The sequence below is a fragment of the Orycteropus afer genome, unplaced genomic scaffold, assembly GCF_000298275.1.
Source record: "Orycteropus afer afer isolate SDZICR_OR568_19922 unplaced genomic scaffold, OryAfe1.0 scaffold00015, whole genome shotgun sequence".
Lineage (NCBI taxonomy): Eukaryota > Metazoa > Chordata > Mammalia > Tubulidentata > Orycteropodidae > Orycteropus > Orycteropus afer.
The window spans coordinates 7628929-7649080 of record NW_006921602.1 but is presented as its reverse complement, the minus strand read 5'-3'; the positions used below and the strand labels follow the sequence as shown (position 1 = coordinate 7649080).

General features: G+C 38.6%; 1 protein-coding gene across 1 annotated transcript in view; it reads left to right on the top strand.

Annotated features, from left to right (window-relative positions):
• MAP2K5 (mitogen-activated protein kinase kinase 5) overlaps positions 1-20152 on the top strand; it is a 358912-nt gene that overhangs the window by 192534 nt on the left and 146226 nt on the right. The window contains exons 14-15 of the mRNA XM_007957397.2: positions 11918-11991; positions 12958-13008. Of these exons, the coding sequence (XP_007955588.2) occupies positions 11918-11991; positions 12958-13008 (125 nt within the window). The remainder of the gene's footprint in view (positions 1-11917; positions 11992-12957; positions 13009-20152) is intronic.

Genomic DNA, 20152 nt, shown 5'->3' with positions numbered 1-20152 from the left:
GGCACATAACAACAACAACAACAATATATATATGTAATGCATTTTATTGAATATAATTTATGTACAGTGAAATACACAAAACTAAAAGGGTCAATGCATTTTTTGTTGGTTTGTTTGCAATGTTCCTTCCCCTTCCTCCCTACCTCTGGTAACCAGCAGAGAAAGTTCCCTTCTGTATGTAAACCTTTCCTTGACTTTTTACAATAATGAACTAATACTATATTTGTCCTTCTGTGATTGACTTATTTAACTCAGCATAATGCCCTCCAACTTCATTCATGGTAGGTGGTGTTTTGCAGATTCTAATTCCATAAAGAATTAGTGTTGCATAGTATACCATTGTCATATGTACCATAGTTTGGTTATCCATTCTACTGTTGATGGACATGTAGGTTGTTTCCATCTTTTTGCTGTTGTAAACAGTGCTGTGATGAACATAGGTGTGCATATATCTGTTCTTGTCCTGGCTCTCACTTCTTTAGGATGTATACCTAGTAATGGGATTTCTGGGTCAAATGGTATTTCTAATTCCAGCTTTTTAAAGAATCGCCGTACTGCTTTCCACAGTGGTTGTATCATTTGACAGCTCCACCAGCAGTGTATGAGAATCCCAATTTCTGCACATCCTCACCAGCATTTGTTACTTTCTGTCTTGTTGAACTTTACCATTAGTGCTGGGGCAAGATGGTATCTCATAGTTGTTTTGATTTGCATCTCTCTGATGGCTAATGATCATGAGCATTTCTTCATGTGGTTGTCGACTGCCTGAATATTCTCTTTGGTAAAGTGTCTCTTATGTCTTCTGCCCATTTTTTAATTGGATTGTTAATCATTTTGTTGTTGAGGTGTTGGAGTTTTCTGTAAATTTTAGAGATAAATCCCTTGTCAGATATGTCATTACCAAATAGGTTGGGAATATTTTTAATGTCACCAACCAGAGCAGATACCCACTGCCATCATGTCAATTCCAACTCATAGCGACTCCCACTGAGTTTCCAAGTCTATAAATCTTTATGGAAGTAGGTTGCCCCATCTTCCTTCCACAGAGCAGCTGATGGGTTTGAACCACTGACCTTCTGGTTAACAGCCAAAAGCCTCAACCCCTATGCTACCAGAACTCCTTAACTAGAGTGGATAGACCTCATTAAAATACATTAGAGTACTCAGGAGAGACTTCATAAGAGTCATGCTTTAGTACTGGGGATAAACTATCACTAGAGTAAGGACTGGTTTAGTAATCTCTAGACTCCATAAAGATAAGTAGATAGATAAATTAAAAAAAAAAAAAACACAAATCTACTGCCATTGAGTTGATACTGACTCATAGAGATCCCCATTGGATTTCTAAGGCTATAAATCTTTATGGAATTAGACTGTCCTATCTTCCTTCTGCCGAGTGGCTGGTGGTTTCATACCACCAACCTTTTGGTTAGCAGACAAATGCCTTATCCACTGCACCACCAGAGCTCCATAGATAGATAGATAGATGCTTTAAAATAAACCCCAAACAAGAAATTTGCAAATAACTCAATTACCTGCCAGTACAGAGTCCAACTCTTTTAAAAGGATTACATAAAAATTTAGCACTCAGCGACATCTGGCATCCAAAAAAGTTAGTATAAACAAAGAATTTTTCTTTTGATTATGGATGAAAGACCATAACCATGAGAAAAGTTGGTCAGTAATAACAGATCCCACCCCTGCCTATCACTTCCTGCCAAAGATAATGGACTTCTCAGGCAAAGACTTTAAAACAATTATAAATATGCTCAAAGACATAAAGGAAAACATGAACATAGTAAAGAAAGAAATGTAAGATACAAAGAAGAACCAAATGAACATTAAGAGATGAAAAATAAAATGCCCGATGTGAATATTTCACAGAATGGAAGTAACAATAAATTGTACACTACAGAAGAAATAATCAGTGATCTTAGAGACATGGAAATTAATCCAAAATAAACTACAAAGACAAAAGAGTCTGAAAATAAAAAATAATTAAAAAATGAGCACAGTTTCCATGACCTTAGAGACAGAATCAAGAAGTCTAACATATATGTGTAACTGAGTCCTGGAAGAAAAGAAAAAGGAACAAGAAATAATTTGAAGAAATAATGGCCTAAAACTTTCTAATTTGATAAAACTAATAGACTCACAGATCTAAGAATCTTAAGAAACCTTAACCAGGATAAACACAAAAGCACATCAAAGCCAAATTTTTGAAAACCAGTGAAGTAAAGAGAATATTTAAAGTATTCAGAGAGGAAAGAAAATCTAACTAAGTAGAGAGGAATAAAGAATACAACAAAATAAGGTAATGAAAAGATATCTTTAAAATGTTTAAAAAAACAAAAATTTTCAGTGCAGAATCCTATGACCAGTGACTATATCTTTCAAAAATAATGGTGAAACAAAGACTTCTTCAGACAAACAAAGCTTAGAGAATTCATTGACCAGCATTATAAGAAATGTTAAAGGAACTTATTTAGACAGAAGAGAGATGATGCTAGAGGAAAAAGGTTGGATCTATGGAAAGGAATGAAGAGTATCAGAAATGGTAAACATGTGGATAACTATAAAAGAATTTTTATCACTCCTAAATTTCTTTAAAAGCTAATTATTTAAAGCAAAAAAAAATGTTAGAAATTATTACTTTTTAAAATGTGGAGCTTATATATTTAAAAAAAAAAAATTAAACGCATTACTGTCAAGTGGATTCCAGTTCATAACAACCCTATAGGACAAAATAGAACTGCATCATAGGGTTTCCAAGGCTATAAATCTTTGCAGGAGGAGACTACCACATCTTTCTCCTGCAGAAGTGGCTGGTGGGTTCAAACCACTGATCTTTTCAGTTAGTAGCTGTGCTCTTAACTACTGTACCACCAGAGCTGCTTTTATAATGTATATAGAGGTAAAATGTATGACAATGGCTCAAAGGATGGGAGGAATAAAATAGAAAAATGCTGTTGTAAACCTGTATATTATAAATGAAATTCTGTAATATTACTTGACCACCACTCATCTGCCAGTTGTCATTCTGTGGTGGCTTGCATGTTGCTGCAAGACTGGAGGCTATGTCGCCAGTATTTCAAATACCAGCAGAGTCATCCATAGTGGACAGGTTTCAGTGGAGGTCCCAGACTAAGACAGACTGGGAAAAAGGGCAAGGACCATCTACTTCTGAAAGAGTTGGCCAGGGAAAACCTTATAATAGCAATGAAACACTGTCTGATATAGTGCTGGAAAACGTTATGAAGAGCCATGAAACATTGTCTGATATAGTACAGGAAGATGAGCCCCTTAGGTTGGAAGGCAGTCAGAATACAACTAGGGAAGAGCTGCCTCCCAGAAGGAGAGTCGACCTTAGTGACGTGGATGGAGTAAAGCTTTTAGGACCTTCGTTTGCTGATAGGGCATGACTCAAGATGGGAAGGAACTGCTGCAAACATTCATTACTAATTGGAACATGGAATGTACAAAATATGAATCTAGGAAAATTGGAAGTTATCAAAAACAAAACGCATAAAGATTGATATTGTAGGCATTAGTGAGCTGACATGGACTGGTATTAGCCATTTTGAATCAGATAATCATATGGTCTGCTATGCTGAGAATGACAAATTGAAGAGGAATGGCATCACATTCATCAGCAAAAAGAATGTTTCAAGATCTATCCTGAAGTACACTGTTGTCAGTGATAGGATAATGTCAATATGCCTATAAGCAAGACCAATTAACTACTATTAAACTACTATTATGCAAATTTACACCAAATTTGGTGGCATCAGCCACCAAAGCAAAAGATGAAGAAATTAAAGAATTTTTTTACCAGTTTCTGCAGTCTGAAATTGACCAAACATGCAATCAAGATATATTGATTATTGTTGGTGATTGGAATGGGAAAGTTGGAAATAAAGAATCACCAGTAGTTGGAAAATATGGCCTTGGTGATAGAAATGACGCTGGAGATCACATAGAATTTTGCAAGACCAATGACTTATTCATTGCAAATACATTTTTTTCAACAACATAAATGCAGCTGTACACGTGGACCTCACCAGATGGAATATACAGAAATCAGTTCAACTACAGCTGAGGAAAGAGGCAATGGAGGAGCTCAATATCATCAGTCAAAACAAGGCTGGGAGCCAACTGTAGAACAGACCGTCAGTTGCTCATATGCAAGTTTAAGTTAAAGCTGAAGAAAATTAAAACAAGTCCATGAGAGCCAAAATAGGACCTTGAGTATTTAAAAAAAAAAAACCTCACTGCTGTTGACTCAATTGTGACTCATATGGACCCCCATTTGAGTTTCTGAGGCTGTAAATCTTTATGGCAGTAGATTGCCCCATCTCCTTTCCATGGAGTAGCTGGTTGGTTTGAACCACTGATGTTCTAGTTAGCAGCCAAATGCCTTAATACTGTACTGCCAGAGCTCCTATCACCTTGAGTGTATGCCACCTGAATTTAGAGACCATCTGAAGAATAGATTTAACACATTGAACACCAATTATTGAAGACTAAATGAGTTCTGGGATGACATCAAGAATACCATACATGAAGAAAGCAAAAGTTCATTAAAAAGACAAGAAGGGAAGAAAAGACCAGAATGGCTGTCAGAAGAGACTCTGAAACTTGCTCTTGAATGGAGAGTACCTAAAGCAAAAGGAAGAAATGTTGAAATCAAAGAGCTGAACAGAAGATTTCAAAGGGTGGCATGAGAAGACAAAGTAAAGTATTATAATGAAATGTGCAAAGAACTGGAATTAGAAAACCAAAAGGGAACAACACGTTCAGCATTTCTCAAACCAAAAGAAATAAAGAAAAATTCAGGCCTTGAACTGCAATATTGAAGGATTCAGTGGCAAAATATTGAAAAATGCAGGAAGCATCAAAAGAAAATGGGAGAAATACACAGAGTCTCTGTGCCAAAAAGAATTGGTCAGTGTTCAGTCATTTAAGGAGGTAGTAGCATATGATCAAGAGCAATGGTATTGAAGAAATGGCCAAAAAAAAAAAGCTTCAGAAATTGGCAGAATACCCTTTGAGATATTTCAACAAACAGATGCATCTCTGGAGGCACTTATTCATCTATGCAGGAAATTTGGAAGATGGTTACCTAGCCAGCCAATTGGAAGAGATACATATTTGTGCCCATTCCAAAGAAAGGTGATGCAACAGAATGTGGAAAGTATTGAACAATATCATTAATATCACATGCAAGTAAAATTCTGGTAAAGATAATTCAAAAACAGTTGCAACAGTATATTGATAGGGAACCTCCAGAAATGCAAGCTGGATTCAGAAGAGGGCATGGAGCAAGGGATATCATTACTGATGTCAGCTGGATCTTAGCTGAGAGCAAAAAATAACAGATGTTTACCTGTGTTTTGTTGACTATGCAAAGGCATTTGACACTGTGGGTCGTAACAACTTATGGATAACATTGTGAAGAATGGGAATTCGAGAACACTTAATTATGCTCTTGAGGAATCTGTACATAGACCAAGAGATTGTTGTTCAGACAGAACAGTGAAAAGCTTCTTTGCTTAAAATCAGAAAAGAAGTATGTGAGGGTTGTATCCTTTCACCATACTTGACCAATCTGTATGCTGAGCAAATAGTCCAAGAAGCTGGACTGTATGGTCTGGCAAGAATGGGGCATCATGATTGGAAGAAGACCCATTAACAACCTGGGATATGCAGATGACACAACCTTGCTTGTTGAAAGTGAAGATGACTTGAAGCACTTACTGATGAAGATCAAAGACTACAGTCTTCAATATACATTATACTTCAACATAAAGAAAACAAAAATCCTCGTAACTGGACCAATAAGCAACATCACAATAAATGCAAAAAGAATTGAAGTCAAAGATTTCATTTTACTTGGATCCACATGGATCCAAGCAGTCAAGAAATCAGATGTATTGCACTGGGGAAATCTGCAAATGACCTCTTTAAAGTGTTGAAGAGAAAAGATGTCACTTTGAAGACTAAGGTGCGCCTAACCCAAGTAATGCTATTTCAGTCGCCTCATATGCATTCACTAATAAGGAAGATGGAAGAAGAGTTGATGCCTTTGAATAGTGGTGTTGGCCAAGAATATTGAAAGTGCCATGGACTGCCAGAAGAATGAACAAATCTATCCTAAAGGAAGTACAGCCAGAAGGCTCCTTAGGAGCAAAAATTTCCAGACTTTGTCTCATCTACTTTGGTCACGTTATCAGAAGAGACCACTCCCTGGAGAAGGTATCACGCTTGGTAAAGTAGAGAGTCAGCAAAAAAGGGGAAGACCCTCAACGAGATGGATTGACACAGTAGCTGCAATGATGGGCTTAGGCATAGCAAGGATTGTGAGAATGGCGCAGGACAAGGCAGTATTTTGTTCTGTTGTACATAGGGTTGCTGTGAGTTGGAATTGACTCAATGACACAAACAACAACGTTATTTGAAGGTAGACTCTGATAAGTCAAAGAAGCATATCAAAAATCTTAGAGCATCCATAAAATAAATAAATAAATAAAACAAGGAGATATAGCTTCAAACACGGACTGGCAAACTTTGGCTTACTGACCATTACCGGTTTTGTAAACAAAACATTATTGGAACACAGACATGTTCATTCATTTTCGTATTGCGTATAGCTGCTTTTACACTGCAGAGGCAGAGTTGAATAGTTACTGCAAAGACAATGTTATTCAAAGTCTAAAATATTTACCATTTTGCCCTTTACAGAAAGTGCGCCCAACCCCTAACCTAGAAGCCAATGTTTGTTGTTAGGTGTCATCAAGTCAATTCTGAGTTATAGTGACCCTGTGTGCAACAGAATTAAACAGTGCTCCATCCTGTACCATCCTCACAATCATGCTGTGTGTGAGCCCATCGTCACAGCCACTGGGTCAGTCTGTCTCATATAGGGTCTTCCCTTTTTTCACTGACCCTCTACTTTACCAAGCATGATAACCTTCTCTAGAAATTGATTCCTTCTGACAACATGACCAAAGTACAAGAGAGAAAATCTGGACATTCTTGTTTCTAAGGAGCATTCCAGCTATACTTCTTCCAAGACAGATTTGTTCATTCTTCTAGCAATCCATGGTGCACTCAGTATTCTTCGCCAACACCACAACTCAAATGGATCGATTCTTCTGCAGTCTTCTTTATTCATTGTCAATAAAGAAACCAATAGTAGGGATTAAATGAAATGCTAGAAATAGCTGAACTGATCCAAATGAAGACAGGAAAAAAAGGAACAAATGGAACAGAAGCAAGTTAGTAGATTTGAACCCAACCATATCAATAATTACGTTAAGTGTAAATGGTCTAAATGCTCTAATTAAAGCTCCAATATTGTCAGACTGATTTAAAAAAGCAAGACCCAACTCCATACTGTCTGCAAGACAAGGTTTGTTTTAAGTGTTAAAAGGATCACTTTAGCTGTGGTGTTGACAACAGACTATAGTAGAAGAAGGAAGATAGGGAGACCAGTTAGTAGCCTTGTTGAGAAGTGAGTGCATATGGTCTGACCAAAATACCTTCTCATAAACATTAAATTGGTTTGACAGTTCTGTTTACTGGCTTTGGAAATTATTTTCTTTCAGCTAGTATTTTACTCAAATACAAACTTAAATTGTTACAGTAGTAATAGAGTGAAGTATAACACCTTTTACAGTTTGGTTAATTACCAACTAATACCAAACCAAAACCAAACTCATTGACATCAAGTCAAATCCAACTCCTAGCAACCCTTCATTGGTTTTCTGAGGTGGTATCACTATGGAAATAAATTGCCCAACCTTCTTCCTTCCAAGGAATGGCTGGTGGGTTTGAACCACTAGCCTTCTGGTTAGCAGTCTAATGTCTTAGGCACTACACCACCAGAGCTCCCACCAATTGATAATACATTACATTTATAGAGTGTTTTGATAATTTAAAAAGCAGCTTTACTTTCATTGTTTCATCTAATCCTCACAGTTCTTTAAGATTGACACAATGACTATCATTGTCTCCATACACATGTGGAAACTAAAATGTAGACATTGAATATGACTATTCCAAAGTCACAAACCAATTTGGGGCAGGGTCAAAAAGATTAAAACCCAGGTCTTCTCCCTCCTAGCTTGAGTCCATTGTTAGTATTTCCCTCCTGGCCTATATGTTTATGGAGAAAAGTAAATGTAACTTTGTTTAAAGGGATCTATTATATCTAAGTTATATCTCAAGATATTGTTGGAAGGACATTTATTTTAGCAAATTTAGTATATTTTTTAAAAACCCATCAACAGTAAATAAGATACTATGCTCAGAAGGGATACATACAAAGACGTATAAAACATATTCCTACTCTGCAACCTTATTGACTTGGGGTGATGATACTTGTAGCAGTAAATCTCATAAGTAACTAATATAAAGTGTCATATGCCTAGTTCCAAAACAAATGGTACAAAGAGTAAATGCCATAGCAATTCAACTGAAGCAGTCACTTCGATAGCCTGGGTAGTTGGAAAGGCAGAGGGATGGGGTCCTTGAGTTGAATGATGAGTAGGATTCAAGTAGTCAGAACATCTCAAGGAACTGTTTCTAAGCCAAAGGGTGAGAAGGCAGAGGAAAATACACAACATGAACAAAGCCTTAATGATGCAATTTTTTTTTTTTGACACAGTGATTAAAACAGACTAGTTGAAGGGAGCTCTGGTAGCATAGTGGCTAAGGCACTTGACTGCTAACCAGAAAGCTGGTGGTTCAAACCCACCAGCCACTCCTCGGAAGAAAGATGGGGCAATCTACTTCCGTAGTGATACTGCCTCGGAAACCCAAGGAGGGGTCGCTATGAGTCGGGTCTGACTCAATGGCACACAACAACAACAACAACAACAGTTGGTTTGAGGATGAATGGGAGTCTATAAGTTTCATACATAAAGTACTCCTGAAAACTAGGCTGAGAGGTGAATGTACAAAAGTCAAACAGTAGGCTTAAATGTAAGCTAAAAGGAAGATGTTGTTGGAGAGCTGAAAAATATGGTAAAGATCTTATTTACACCTTACCTTTTAGAATATAAGCTTTGGTGGTGTAGTGGTTAATGCATTTGACTGCTAACCAGAAAGTCAGTGGTTTGAACCTGCCAGTCACTCAAGATAAGGCAGTCTGCTTCTGTAAAGATTTACGGCCTTGGAAACTATGAGAGCACATCTGCTCTATCCTGTAGGGTCACTGTGAGTCAGAATTGACTCGATGGCAGTGGGTTTGGCTTTTTTTTTTTTTTTTTTTTTTCCCAGAACATAGCCTGGCAGTTTTGTTATTTTATTCTTTCTCTTTCTCTCTCTACTGATGCACTTCAGTCAAGTGTGTGTCTCATTGAAGCTAAAGGTTTGCCGCTTTTTTGCACACCTGGTGATTCCCAGGAAGCACGTTTTCTAGGATCTCAAAATATTTGTGCATTGCTGTCTCCATGTGATGTGGTGGCTTCAGGGTGGTTTGAACAGTGTCAATATATAAAAGAACAGATTATCCAAAAGAAAAAAGTCAAAAGTTGAGGGCCTACAATGAACATTAAATTTGGAAAAATAAGGTGGTGGTTGTTGTTGTTGTTTGCCACTGAGTCAGACCCGACTCATAGCGACCCCTCCTTGGGTTTCCGAGGCAGTATCACTGTGGAAGTAGATTGCCAACCTTCCTAAGGAGGAGTGGCTGGTGGGTTTGACCCTCCAGCCTTCTGGTTAGCAGTCAAGTGCCTTAGGCACTATGCCACCGGAGCTCCCATGACAGTGCCGTCCCTGGGTGGGCTTAAACCACCCACCCACCTTTCGGTTAACAGCTGAATCAGGCTATATAAAGTCTAACATTCTTTCAATTTAGCAAGCGTTTATTGAGTGTCTATCGTAGGCCATCTATGACGTATTATATTTCCAAGCATAATCCTTAAGAAGTTCACATTCTGGAGTGGGGGTGGGGACAGGGAATGTTTAACTTCCTTCTAAAAAAAAAGAAATGCTATAACAAAAGTGGTATGTTTAGGTTTAATATTCTGGTGGTGTAAGAATTATGTTGAAGTTGGGGAAATGAGAAATTGATAATGAGAACTTGTGCCTTCCTTTTTGCAATATGGTATGATATATAAATTTACATATGAAGCATAACTTATGTAAAGAGAGAACCTCCTGAAGAGGGATATAACCACCAAAACCCATTGCCATCGAGTCGATTCTGACTCATAGCAACCCCCCATTGGGTTTCCCAGGCGGTAAATCTTTACAAAAGTAGATTGCCTCATCTTCCTTCCACAGAGCAACTGGTAGGTTTGGACTGCCAACTTTCTGGTTAGCAATCAAATGCCTTAGGCATTGCACCACCAGGGCTCCTTAAAGAGGGATATGGTGTGTGTTAACTGCATGTTCTACAGCTAACCCCTCATCACTGAAAAGAATCATCAGCATAAAATAATACTATGTGCTTATAGTTTTCATTCGTTTATTCATTCATGCACTCAACAAATTTTATTAAGTACTTGTTATGTGTCAGGCGCTCTTCCAGGAACTGGGAATACAAAAATCAGTAAAAGAGACAAAGTCCCTGCCTTTGTGGAGTTTGCATTCTTGTATCAGTCAGTCAGGCAACATTAAATGAGCTGATGTATGAGAAAGTGCCTAGTACACTGCCTGACACCTAGTAAGTAGGGTTCAATCGTTTTTGGCTACTGAATATGAACTTGAAGTTTGAATTAAGTATCTACTCTTTGCAAATGTTTGTTGGGTACCCCTTTGCAGGGTGGAGAGTCAGGAGTAGATTAACTCATTTGCGGATTTTTAAAAAATATTTAAAAGATTATGACTGTCCTTCATTTGGGGCTAGTCAAGGTTACATGCTGTATAAAATACAACCAGTCATCTGTTGTAGCCCACTTTTGCCATGGAAGTGGAGTGTTGAAGCAGGTGTTACTCAGAACCATCAAAAGTAGTGTGCTCTTGCCCTGCTTGGATGGTTTTTGTGGGCTCTGACTTCCTGAAAAGGCCCATTGTTGTCACTGAGGATGCTTCACAAAAACCCTTTGTGTCATTATTTAGCAACCGACTGCTTTGGCAAAGGCTATGTCAATTCTTTTGTTAACTATAACAGCAGTCAAAAATGATGAAAGAGAAGGATAAATGAAACAAAGACTGATACGTGCATGCATGTGCTCACACACGCATCCTTTAGATCAATTTCTAACTGGTAATCTAAAGGAAAATATGTCATGTAAAACACTGGAAATAGCAATACTGAATTTATTTTTTCATCGTTTCATTCAGATGTGACCTGTTACCAATAACATATGAATGTTTGGGTTTTTATTTAATTTTTTCCCCTTGTTTTCTCTAGTAAGGCCTTACTGCTTCTTAAATGGGAGAGTGAGCTTGACATTTACCCATTGAACACAAAATTAATCCTTTTTGTGCAAATTTTTTGCAAGAAGGTTATATTTTCTTATCTTTCTACTTTTCCTAAAAGGCTAGGGATAGGTTAATGGGTGTATTTAATGGTGTTGGGAGCTAAGATTTGATTTGACTTTTACTTGAGACAAACCCCTGCTCCTATATAGAAACCAGATATAGTTGAAAGTGGTGAAGTCAGGACCTTACATCTTGCCTCTAGATAAACTGCTTTGCGTTAATTTGTGCTTAGAGTTTCAGGGTGAGCAGAAGGCGTCACTTTTGCAATATAGTATGGCATGCATGTGTACTTTTAATGTAATAAGCAATGTTGTTGTTGCTGTTGTTGTTGTTATGTGCCGTTGAGTCGCACCTGACTCACAGCGACCCCTCCTTCAGTTTCCGAGGCAGTATCACTACGGAAGTAGATTGCCTAACCTTCCTTCTGAAATAAGCAATGTAGATAAGAATTAGTTATGTGGACTTTCTTCTGGTCCCTTTTTAGATGTGAAGCCCTCCAATATGCTAGTAAACACGAGAGGACAAGTCAAGCTGTGTGATTTTGGAGTTAGCACTCAGGTAGGTCTCTTTTTCCTCCCAGTTTGCTCTCTTCTCCACAATATCTCCCTTTTATATGCTATCTACTTTCTGGATTGAAAAATCACCTAACTGCCAGACAAACAGGACCTCTGCATGTTCTCTTTGGGTGGGAGTGTGTCATTCATTTTTAATCTCTGAGCACATTTCCTTCATCAGAATATGATTGTTCATTGTTTAATGACAGTAAAAACTGCTGATATTGTAATTACTACTTACGAATAGCAAACTTCATTGATATGCAGCTTTGATATGAAAGCATTTTGGCCAGACAAAAGGGAGGGCAGAGTGGGAGCTGTGCCGAGGGAGCCCAACTGGCCCACAATAAAAATTAATATTGGGAGCAACAATGGTGGAGGGCCATTATAATGTGCAGCACAAATTTTAATTAATTTCCATTTTGGGCCTCCCCTGAGAACCCTGGTGATAGTGACCCATGAGCGTGCTGTGATGTTGATTTGAATTGCAGCCACCTTTACTCCCAGCCAAACACGAAGACCAAAGCTAAGGTCATCATTGTATTATGAGTTGTCAAAGTCTGTTATCCCTCCAGCATATTTACTGTTTGCTTCATTCTAGTAATGCATGGGGCTTCATTCACATCTTGAGCCATCTGACTAAAAAATGAGTGCGTTCAAATTCTACTTCAAATTGACTTTTTATATCAGGCGGGTTTGGGGTACTAAAGCAATAAGCATCCTGTTTAAGTGAATTGTTTAAGGTTATCTGCTATAAACTGTAATGCTGTGCTTGTTTAAATTGGAAATCACATTCAAAAGAAAAGAGAGATTTAATCATTTTTAATGCCTTTGTAAATAAATTTGTTCCCTTTTACATAATTTTTAGTTGATTTATAGGAATGATGATTGTAGGTTAAATGAGGAATAATTGCCCATTTTATTTCCACATTATCTTTATATTGTTCTAACAGACTGTTTTGTCTCATAGCTGGTGAATTCTATAGCCAAGACGTATGTTGGAACAAATGCTTATATGGCGGTAAGTAAACTTATGCAAAAATAACATTTAAACATTTATGTACTTGGTAATGTATAATTCTTGAATTAATTCCACAGCTTTAGTCTAACATCATAAATTACGAAGTCACTCCAGTCACAAACCAATTTTTAAATCTTCCTAAAAGACATTAGAGTTTATACAAGAACTATGAACTTATCTGACTTTGTTGACTTAACTGGGTTGGTTCAAGTGTGAAATCACTGTTTCTAAATTTAATCCTACAGAAAAATTACACTTTATAGTATAGTGGGAACTTTGCCACATTGCTTATTTAATTAACCCTCTAGTATGCTAAATGACAGTAAATAAGATTGCTTGTTTTCTGTAGGAATACAAAGGAGCTTTGTCCCCAGATCAAAATTAAATTACTGATATCATCAAATCTTACTTACAAATCTCTGTGTATTAAGAGCTTAGCACACCGTTCTCTTTCAAACTTGAACCTCCTTATTTGGTTTCATTTTTGGACCCATTCCCATTATAAGATGATTTATTTAGTTGCCCTGAAGTGTGTTTCCAACAATAGAAAATAGAAGCAATAACACTGTTTGAAAGGCCATTGTAGACTTGGCTTTGACTTCTTTATTCTAACTTTTGAGTAAGGGAAGTTATTTTTATCCATAAAAATACTTTTATTTATTTGTTTCCAAAATCACTTCTAGGGCAGGGTGGGGTGGCAGGCAGAAAGCTTATCTAATATCACTTTGGGAACAAAGTATTATTTTATTTTAACATTTAAGATTAATCTTTTTAATGAGGGCTCCTCAGAAGGTAGATCAGGCATCTACTTCCCTAGTGATACTGCCTTGGAAACCCAAGGAGGGGTCATTTATGAGTTGGAGCTGACTCGATGGCAGTGAGTTTGGTTTTTGAGTGCTTGATATGTTTTGATAGTTTCTTTCACTTGTAATGGTCTTTGTTCATATACTGTGACGTTAAAAGATGTTAATACAGATCGATCTTATTGGATCTTATTCTCAGAACAATGCAAAGCATTTTGTTTTCATTCAAATGCTACAATAGTTCATTTACTATTTTTAAATAAAATTTGTTCCTTCCTGTTTTTCTGGGTAATCTGAAAAGAATGACTTAATCTCTGAAATAATTGTATCTGTCCTTATAAAACTTAATCACCTTCTTGCTCTACCAAGTTACATGGGATTAGTGATCTACCTTTATAGTTAACAACAAAAACAAACTCACTGCTGTTGAGTCGAATCCAACTCATAGCGACCCCTCCTTGAGTTTCCAAGGCAGTATCACTACAGAAGTAGATCACCCAACCTTCCTTCCAAGAAGTGGCTGGTGGGTTTGAACCGCCAGCCTTCTGGCCCTGCTGACTGCTTTAGTTTCAGTCTTTGAAAGAATATGGAACACTATGATTTTAAAATAAATAAATGAAACAACTTCTGAACTACCCATCATGTTCTTAGTGGCTTTAAATTGCTCTAATAATTAAATTGCATTATGTTTAAAAGTACAAATCCAGATTACAGTTGTCTCTCCCAGGTGTACATTAAGGAAATTAGGTTTTGATTTTCTTCCTGTTTGTTTATGGATGAATGTGATGCATCCATCTGTTAATTGAAAATGTAAGGATTAAAATTATGAAATGTTAGCTCAAATTGGCAAAGATAAAATTGCTTTGCTTCTTGGGTGAGTGAATTCTAGTCATCAGCTTTGTAGTTCAGGCTGCAAAAAGCGTAACATCCTAGGAAGCAAAGCAAGTGAAGAGTGATAGTGTGATAGTGAGAGCAAGAGCTTAGCTTCTGTTTCAGTTAGCAGGTTCTTACTGGCCAAGTACTTGCCTAAATGGTATGAGATCAAGGTTGGAGGAAGCAGAAGCTGGAAATTACATTTATTATTTCATTATTTACCTTTTGGCAACTTACAGTCTTGTGAGGCAGAAGACAGAAAATAAAACCAAACCCACTGCCATCTAGTCAATTCTGACTCATAGAGATCCTATAGGACAGGGTAGAGCTGCCCCAGAAGGTTCCCAAGGCTGTAAATCTTTACAGAAGCAGACTGCCTCATCTTTCTCCTTAAGAGCAACTGGTGTATATGAACCACTGACCCTTTAGTTAGCAGCCCAGTGCTTTAACCAGTAAGTCACTGAAGCTCCTTTTTAGAGGGAGAAGGTCTGGGCTTTTTTATTTATGTTTTTGTAAAGCCACAACTGGTTGTTGTTATGTGCTGTTGAGTCATCTCCAACTCACAGCGATCCCTCCTTGGGTTTCCGAAGTGGTATCTCTACAGAAGTAGATTGCCCAATCTTCCTTCTAAGGAGTGGCTGATGGGTTTGAACCACCAGCTTTCTGGTTAGCAGTCAAATGCCTTAGGCACTATGCCACCAGAGCTCCCACCACAACTGGTACCACATTTTGTTTTATTTATTTATTTTGAACTGTTTATTGCGGTTTGGGTGAGAGTTTACAGAACAAACTTAGTTTCCCATTCATTTATTTATACATATTTTGTTTCAAGCCATAAGTTACGATCTCCAGAATGTAACAGCACTCTTTCCACTTCCTCCCTGGGTTCCCTGTTTACATTCATCCTCTTTACTGCCCCTTCCTGATGTCTGAGCTTTGTTTTGGGACAAATGCTGCCCTTTTGGTCTCATATGATTGGTTGTACTGAGGAATACTTTCCTCCCTGGTGTTATTTATTCACTTTATAGGCCTGTCTAGTGTAGGCTGAAAGTTGTTACCAGGGATGGATTTAGTTCCAGGCTTGAGGAGTATCTGAGGGCCACAGTCAGAGGTTCAACCAATCTGATATAACACATTTTAGCTGTTCTATTTTGTAACTTTGAGTTTTACATGAGGATTTGCCAGTTGGCAAACTATAGCTCTCAGGCCAAATTTGGCTTGTTGCTGTTGTTGTTGTTGTTGTTGTTATTTGCCATTGAGTTAGACCTGACTCATAGCAATCTCCGCCCTGGATTTCTGAGGCAGTATCACTACAGAAGTAGAATACCCAATCTCTCTTTCTAGGATGGCTGGTGGGTTTGAATCACCAGCCTTCCGGTTAGCAGTCAAGTGCCTTAGGCATTACACTATCACAGCTCCTAAATTTGGCTTACTAATTTTTTTAAATAAAGTTTTATTGGAACATGGCCATGCCATTTGTGTTATCTGTGACTGCTTTAGTGCTACACTGGCAGAGTTGAGGCATTGTGACAGTTGTAACAGAGACCATGTGGTCCTCAAAGTAAAACATTTTTACTATCTGGCCCTTTACAGAAAAGTTTGCCAATTGCTGATCTATGCCAATGAAACAGTATCTGAAACTGAGTAGCTTCAGTTAATCAGCAGTGTTTCCTGAGCACCTTTCATGCTGTTAGTCAGGCACATTGGAACACTTTATAATCCATGGGCAAAAATAATAAATGTGATATTATATACAATAGCCATAATGTACCATAATAAAGATTTAAGTCGTACCAAGCGTACAGTTAGAGAATACCAAGGCATATAGTAGTATGAACCAAATGATTCAAGCAGTATGTGGAGAGAATGAAGACAGAGATCACTGTGGAGGTAAAAGCAAAGACTCATAAATAGAAGAGAATGTAGCATGGGATAGAGGAAAAATGGTGAATTGTGGAAATATGTAATTTGAGGTTTTTAATTCAATTCTCTTGCCTTTTATCTATTTCCTTCTCTTTATACCTGCTACAGTATACTGATAATAGTATCAGTTATTATAGTAGCTATGATAGTTGGAGCTGGACCACAATTCTGTGTGGTTTAAGCAATTGTGATATGGGTTGTTCCAGTGATGAGATCAGATGTATATGTTTTGAGCAGCCAATCTGTTCCAAGGGAGTTTCCCTAGGGGTGTGGCCAGCTTCCAGTATATTTATGGACATCTTGGGAAAAGACTTTCTCTTCTGTGGATCGGGATTCTGTTGTGCTGCCTACAACTGTCCATGAGCGAAAAATCCACCATTTGGCCTGGAGATCATGGATTTGTCATTTGCTGGAGTCAACAGCCAGTACACTGCCTGCCAACCTTGAGCTCCTCAGTCCCTGCAGCTACGTGAGTTGGGAAGAGCCTCCAGCTTGACATTTCATCCAAGAACTTGGGACTTGCCAGCTTCTTTAAGTGTGTGAGCCATTTTGCTAAGATAAATTTCTCTTTCTCTTTATGTACAAGCTTTACTGGTTTTGTTTCTATAGAGAACCCAGTCTAACACATTTGGTACTGGGAGTGGTTCTAGAGAGACAAAATCATAAGGATGCGCTTCCTAAATTGGTTCTCCAATTGGATTAATTGTAAAGGCACTGATGGCCCTGCCTCCATTAGTAAACAGGGCCCTGCTAATCTGTGGTGTGAGGTGGCAACATAAATATGCAAAATAGCACCATCAATAGATCAAGTACTTTTGAGAAGTGAGGCTCTAGGTGATCGCATATTTGATACTTTTCTGCAATTTTGTCAGCATGAGGAGTATAAGGAACTTGATTGGTGGTCCTACTTGCACTAGACAAAGAGGTGAAAGAGCAAGATGAGCTCAGGGCTGGTGAGTCACAACTTAAGCACTGCATAAAAGACCTCAATGTTTCCAGTTGTGCTCTGGAAGAACGCCTTAGTTCCACTAGTAACAGAGCTGATATTGCCGAAAACTAAACCCAGAGTCTTATTTTAAAGGTGGCTGAATTACAATGCCAAATTAAATTACTAACCCAGAATGGGTCTGAAATTAAAGTGAGGGCATTGATTGCAAAAAAATGGGATCCTGAAACCTGAAATGGGGACATAGGGGCAGATAGTCAGGAAGATCAGGATATGGAGCCTATAAATTCTGTTGAATCCCTCCCATCTGAAGGGATTACTGTAAAACCATTATTGCTTCTACCTCAGTTTGGTGGAATTAACCCACCTGTTCTGCTGGGTCATTGCCTGAGGCAGAGGCCATGGAAGACATTGCTGAATGTTCTCAGGAACTGCCCCAACCACCAATTTTTGCTGCTAGACCTATAACTAAAGTTAAGTCCAAGCAAGCCCCAAAAGGTGAAATACGAAGTGTGACTGAGGAGGTGGTATGCCACACCTGAAAAGACCTACTTGATTTTGCTAACATGTATAGACAGAACCTGGAGAACATGTATGGGAATGGCTACTGAGGGTATGGGATAATAGTGCAAGGAATGTAACATTGGATCAGTCTGAGTTTATTGATTTAGGCCCACTAAGTACAGATTCTTCATTCAGTGTGTCAGCTCCAGAGGTTAGGAAAGGATCTCATAGTTTATTTGCTTGGCTTACTGAAGCATGGATTATGTGGTGGGCCTAACTTAAGTCAGTTTGAAGTACCAGACCTGCCTTATAGGTATAATGTAGAAGAAGATATCCAGAGGCTTAGGGAAATTGGCCTGTTAAAATGGATTTATCAGACCCCTAGAGCCAGAAATGGAGAGTCTAGAAGACACACCTTTCACCAGTACGGTGAGGAATAAATTTGTGAAGGGAGCTCCAGCATCCTTGAAGACTGCTGTGATTGCTATTTTATGTAAGCCAGATTTGACAATGGTAACTGCCCTAATTGAACTAAGACGTTCAACTACAGTGGGGCTGATTGGACCCCATGGTGGTAGGGGCAAGTGGCAGCAGTTAATCGACAAAGGCAAAGTAGGCGTGGTTACCATAATGGACAGCAGAGTCAGAACAGTTAAAAAAAAAGTCTGACTTGTGTGGAATTATGGCATTGACTACTTGCTTATGGTGTTCCTAGTAGTGAAATACATGGCAAACCTACTAAATATTTATTTGATCTGTACAGACAGAAGAATTCTAGGTCACATGAACAGCAGCCTAGATTGAATCACCAGAATAAAGAGTCATGGCCTCTCAATTAATTCCCAGACTGGAGTCCACAACCCCTTGGTGGAAGGGGAGGCCAGGCCCCTTTGAGGAAGGACCCCACTACATTGCCAAAAATTTATAATGTCAGTCTTTCTCCCAGCCTTCCCCAAAGGGATCTGAGGCCTTTTACGAGACTGACTGTTCGTTGGGGAAAAGGAAATAATCAGATTTTGGGGGGATTACTAGACACTGGCTCTGAACTGACACTAATTCCAGGAGACTCAAAGCGTCATTGTGGCCCACCAGTTAGAGTGGGGGCATACGGAGGTCAAGTTATTAATGGAGTCTTAGCTAAGGTGTGTCTCACAGTGGGCCCAGTGGGTCCCCAAACCCATCCAGTAGTGATTTTCCCAGTTGCAGAATAGATATATTGAGCAATTGACGGAATTCCCACATTGGGTCCCTGACATGTGGAGTAAGGGCTATTATGGTAGGAAAAGCCAAGTGGAAACCACTAGAACTGCCTCTACCTACAAAAATAGTAAATCAAAAGCAGTACCACATCCCAGGAGGGGTTTCAGAGTTTACTGCCACCATCAAGGACTTGAAGGATACAGAGATGGTGATTCCCACCACATCCCCATTTAATTACCTATTTGGCCTGTGTGAAAAACAGATGGATCTTGGAGAATGACAGTAGATTATCATAAACTTAATCAGGTGGTGACTCCAATTCCAGCTGCTGTTCCTGATGTGGTTTCATTGCTTGAGCAAATTAGTGCATCTCCTGGTACTTAGTATGAAGCTATTGATCTGGCCAATGCCTTTTTCTTGATACCAGTTTCAAAGGACATCAGAAGCAGTTTGCCTTCAGCTGGCAAGGCCAACAGTATACTTTCACAGTGCTTCCTCAGGGTATATCAACTCCCCGGCACTATGTCATAATTTAGTCCATAGGAATCTTGATCCCCTTTCCCTTCCACAAGACATCACACTGGTCCATTATATTGATGACATTATGCTGATTGGACCTGGTAAGGAAGAAGTATCGATGACTCTAGACTTATTGGTGAGTCATATGCGTGCTAGAGGTTGGGAAATTAACCCAACAAAAATTCATGCACCTTCCACCTCAGTGAAATTTCTAGGGGTCCAATGGTGTGGGGCATGTCGAGATATTCCTACTAAAGTGAAGGGTAAGTTATTGTATCTGGCTTCCCCCACAACTAAAAAGGAGGCACAATGTCTGGTGGGCCTCTTTGGATTTTGGAGGCAACATATCATTTGGGTGTGTTGCTGCAGCCTATTT